The sequence below is a fragment of the Oryza glaberrima genome, chromosome 3, assembly GCF_000147395.1.
Source record: "Oryza glaberrima chromosome 3, OglaRS2, whole genome shotgun sequence".
Taxonomy (NCBI): Eukaryota; Viridiplantae; Streptophyta; class Magnoliopsida; order Poales; family Poaceae; genus Oryza; species Oryza glaberrima.
Window position 1 is genome coordinate 13503632 of NC_068328.1, and position 5401 is coordinate 13509032.

Sequence of the window (5401 nt, forward strand, 5' to 3'; positions counted from 1 at the left end):
TATAAAAGAAAACATCCAATTCTGATGGAAGAATTTTGGCAGATTTTGGTCTAATTTTTCAAAACTCTATTCAAACGCGGTCCATAATTCATGATATAAAATTCAGAGCAATCAATCCCATATCCGAATCAATCTAGTTGTTCTCCCCCCCCCCCACCCACTGTTTCTCTTCATCTAGTTCTTTCCTCTTCCTCTGATTTGGTTTCTTGATAATTACAAGATCTCCAGACAAATTGTGACAGCTGTTATATTCTATTTTCTGAGAGGATTCAATTTTTATGTACTTTGATTGCATACTACATCCTAGTGTTTTTTTAAAAAAATTGGGTACGCCGGTGCCAACCTAGCACACCCCCTAGGTCCGCCCCTGCCTCCTAGAAATGCATAGGAGGTTTTCTCTTTATATGGCTAAAAAAATGATCGAATGCCTACATACAATACAATTTGATAGTTCACCTATGTTTCACAATATAAGTCATTCTAGCATTTCCCATATTCATTTTGATGTTAATGAATCTAGATAGATATATATGTCAGATTTATTAACATCAATATGAATGTGGAAAATGCTAGGATGACTTACATTATGAAACAGGGGGAGTATGTTTTTCAGTTTTGTTCGGTTAATTCTCTTTCAAGGGAATTGAGGGGATTTGGAGGAAATTTATTTCACAGCTATTATGCTGTGGGATTATTAATTATATTCCTCCTGCAATCCCTATCTCTCGGGGATTAAATGAACCAGGCCTAAATGTCAACCCATCTTCACTTTTCTCCCTCTTAAGTACTTCCTCCGTTTCACAATGTAAGTCATTTTAGCATTTCTCACATTCATATTGATGTTAATTAATATATATATATATATATATATATATATATATATATATATATATATATGTCTAGATTCATTAACATCAATATGAATATGGAAAATGCTAGAATGACTTACATTGTGAAACGGAGAGAGTATGACATTATTAATTTGACCATTTTATTAATTTTGCAGAATATGAGGATTATATATTACTCGCTGCATGCATGTGTATCTCTTGTTAATTTAACATGTGATGAGGGACTTATATATAAATTGTCGATCCGTTCAAGAGATATATAGCTCGCCAGACACTAGAGGCAGCTATACAGATATTCATGGCTTCTTCTAGGTCTAGCTCCCTCTCCTCGCCGACGATGATTCCTGTACTATTTCTTCTCTGCGCGCACTCCGCCAGCGCTGCTGCCAACTCCGGTGGTGGTGGTCACCTGGCGACCGGCGCCGGCGGTGACGACGGCTTCAGCTGCTTCACGCGCATGTTCAGCTTCGGCGACTCCATCACCGACACGGGTAACTCCGCGACGATCAGCCCCAACGCCTCTTTCAACAGGCTCCCCTACGGCGAGACCTTCTTCGGCCGCCCCACCGGCCGCTATAGCGACGGCAGGCTCATCGTCGACTTCCTAGGTAACACACTCCCCGCCGGTCGCCGGCGATCGCCGGCGGTGCATGCTAGCTAGCTGCAATGTACTCCCTCCATCATATAATATAGCAACCTAGTACCGGACGAAACATTTCATAGTATAACGAATCCGAACATGCTTTCTATATCCAGATTCGTTGTATTATGAAATGTCCCATCTGATTCTAGGGTGCTATATTATGGAACGGAGGGAGTAGTGCTGTTCGTTTCGATCTCACACACGCTAGCTCGCCATGAATGAATGCAGCGGAGAGGCTGGAGCTGCCATTCTTGACGCCGTTCCTCCGCGGGCGGGAGACGGCGGCGGCGGAGGACTTCCGGCATGGGGCGAACTTCGCGGTGGGTGGAGCGACGGCGCTGAGGCGGGAGTTCTTCGAGGAGATGGGGCTTGACCTCACCAACATACCGCCATACTCGCTGGACGTGCAGGTGGAATGGTTCAAGAACGTGCTCCACTCGCTTGCCTCCGCAGACAAAGGTAATCAAAGCCGGCATATATGACAATTAATTAATTAAGACATTTTTCCCTATAGAGACGGCTACACACACTCAGAGAAAAAAAAAGAGGCGCGCAAATGAGATGAAATTTGTTTATTTTGGTCTAAAATGATATAGTCTTTTGAAGGAGTTCATAGGTCAGGAGATGTGTGTATATGTTTATAGGGGTGAGTGTGTTTGTAGTGTATTTCTAAAAAAAAATTGTTTCTATGGAGCGCTTTGAATATAATATTACTGGAGAAATGGTCTTTACTGGGTTGGCCAAAAACCACAATAGTCTCTTTACGAATAAAAATCGGGACTAAGAATATCTTTAGTCCCGATTTATAAGTCCAATGACACTTTATGATCTTTAGTCCCAACCGTTTGAATAGCTCATCTTTAGTCCTGGTTGAATAGCTGTCAGGCCTCCAATAACACCACCTGCATATCTTTAGTCCCGGTTGATATCACCAACCTGGACTAAATATCTCTCTCCCACGTCCTACCTCGGGATGCTTTACTCCCAAGTCTTTATCTCTCTCCCACAATTGTTGACCAGAAAAATGAGAGAGAGGCCGAGAGACCCACGTCACCCACGTCCTTAATTATCTCTCTCGCTCTCTATCTCCTCGCCTCTCTCACCTCTTTCTCTTCTATCTCGCTCGCTCTTTCTCTCTGTCGATCTCCACCTCTCTCGCCTGAGTTGCCTCTCTCTCGTAGCGGTCGGCTAGGATAACCGGCGGCGGCTGGGGAGAAGCTGCGGTCGGGGGGGGGGGGGGGGGCGAGAGAAGCAGCGGCGATCGGGCGGGGGAGGCGGCGGCCTCGCCCTCCCCTCTGCCAAATCTGGTGGGAGGGGAGGCGGTAGCGGCCGAGCAGGAGAAGCGATGACCGGACGGCGGAAGCGGGGGTGGCGGCCGGGCAGGAGAAGCGGTGAGCAGGCGGCGGAAGCGGGGGTGACGACAGCGGTGGAGCAACGGCGGCTCGACAGAGGAAGAATTTGTTTTTTGAGAATTTGTGATATATTATTTTTGAAAATTTGTGATGTATTTGATCTGATATGTGATGTGCCATGATTTGGGGATGATTTGTGGATATCACCAATATTTTTTATGTATTTTTTTGAGAATTTATGATGTATTTAATCCGATCTGTGATATGTTGTGATTTGGGGATGATTTGGGGATGTAGAGGAATCAATATGCAATCAGTTAAAAACAATGAAAAAAAAAATCTTTAGTCCCGCGCCACCTGGCACTACCAACCGGGACTAAAGATGCATTCTCCACCAGTGTAAACAAAGTTTATACTGACATGAAAAACCTACAATAATTAACGACCTCAACTAACAATAGGGGAAAACTATTTTTACAACTTAAGGGATATTAGTTATCATGTTCTTTATTTATCATTAATTTGATAATCGTGGGAAATGTTTAAAAATAGTAAAAAGTGTATTTAATGATAAATTTGATCTACACAACGAAGAAAAAAATGTGAAGCCAATTCTATAAACAATATGTTTACTATCAGCAGCCATTTTTATTTCTGAATGTGTAGATCATTTGGATTTGATCCTTTATGAGATTGTACATGACTACAGTTATAACTATTTTATTTAGTGTTTGAGAGGTAGGACGAAGCATCTGAGGGACCTAAGGGCACATGCCCTTAGTAAATAAGTCTGGTGGTGTGTACCACTTATTCTAAAATACACTAGATAGTTTCCCAAATCAATGGACTAGTCTTTTATATTATGATGAGAAAACCTCTTATCAAATGTAATTCTAATTACACTTGCACTACTTTAATTGTGTAGAACGCAAGAAAATCATGTCTAAATCAATGTTTATAATGGGGGAGATTGGAGGAAACGACTACAATCAGCCTTTCTTCCAAAACCGATCCTTCATCAATGAGATCAAGCCATTGGTACCAAAAGTTATATCGAAGATTGAGAACGCTATCAAGGTGAGCTTCCTTTCGGTCTCACTAATCAATAAATAAAACCCTAACATGTAAAATCTTATATTACTTATAGCAATTCATCCCATTATATATGTTTAGATTTTATGGTATTTGAGTGCCTATACAGGTCCTAATCGACCTAGGAGCCAAGACGATTATTGTTCCAGGAAATTTTCCTATAGGGTGTGTTCCAGGTTATCTCGGGATGTTTCGAAACAAGTTAAGTCCTAAAGACTACGATGTGTTTGGCTGCATAAAGTGGTTGAATGACTTCTCTGAGTACCACAACCATGCGCTCAAGCGCATGATGCATCGGATCCCTCACGATCCTACAATCACTATACTCTACGGTGACTACTACAATACCGCTTTAGAGATCACCCGTCACCCTGCCATACACGGTAAAGTTGTCCTAGGATAAAGAGAGTTTCTTTGTTGATGTATGGCATGAATTCAATCATAGTTAAATAAAAATCAAAATCACTTAGGGTGGTTGTTGTTCGTGTCAGGGTTCAAGAGGGAGATCGTGTTTGTGGCATGCTACAAGGGTGGCAACTCGTCAATGAATCTTTGCCCCGACCCATCGACACACATATCATGGGATGGGTTGCATCTCGCTGAAGCCGCTTACAAGTTCGTGGCCCATCACATGTTGCACGGACCATATTTGTTGAACCGTCCATATCTTCTAAATGATTTCATGTACTTCTAGCTCAAAATCCATATAATGGTGCTAGCAACTTTAATCACCTATATGTATACAGGTGTGTGCGAGTGTGTGCGCCAATTATACTTTCAAATAATTAACTTTTATCAATTACATATATATACCATATACTCCCTTCGTTTCAGATTAGTTATCATTCTAGCATTTAATTTTTGTTGTCAAAATAGTTGTCATTCTCACATTTAATTTTTTTTATCAAAATACTGATCATTAATTTAAAGGCGACCTTCCATTTTACCTTTTATTAATGCACCAATGCACAACTAGATAATCAGAGTTAATGTTTGGAAACTAATGGGATATAGTTCATGAGGGTAAAAATGTAATTAAGTTGTGACATTTTCTTGTTTGGTGTTAAATTTCCTAGAATTAGAAATAATAATCTGAAACAAAAGAAGTAAGTTTGTTCTAAATTTTGAAATTTATTTTGTGAATAATCAGCTACACGCCAATCTAGACCAGAAACTAATTCAGAAAATGCAATGATAGCTAGCTCTGTATATGCATGGAATTTGCATGAGAATAGGATGTATATTACGAGATTTTTGATACACTACTACAGAATAGCTAATATGAGTCAGCACTATAGGTATCGGAACAGCTAAAACCGGCACCTATAGTGTTTTTTCTACCTCCTACAGACTGAAAACATAAAAAAAAACGATACATAAGTTTTTGAAAAAAAAGGCACCTATATAGTGAGCCGAGCAGAACCGGTGGACTCAGACCACCGCACCACCCACTCACTCACCAC

The 5401-nt window shown here is 41.0% G+C and overlaps 1 protein-coding gene across 1 annotated transcript; it reads left to right on the top strand.

The window, feature by feature from the left end:
* Positions 1-1149: 1149 nt before the first annotated feature.
* LOC127768332 (sinapine esterase-like) lies at positions 1150-4707 on the top strand. The gene is made up of 5 exons (XM_052293888.1): positions 1150-1459; positions 1723-1953; positions 3772-3923; positions 4048-4321; positions 4430-4707. Exons 1-5 carry the CDS (start codon positions 1150-1152, stop codon positions 4630-4632), a joined length of 1170 nt encoding a protein of 389 aa, XP_052149848.1. The 3' UTR covers positions 4633-4707.
* The last annotated feature ends 694 nt before the right edge of the window (positions 4708-5401 follow it).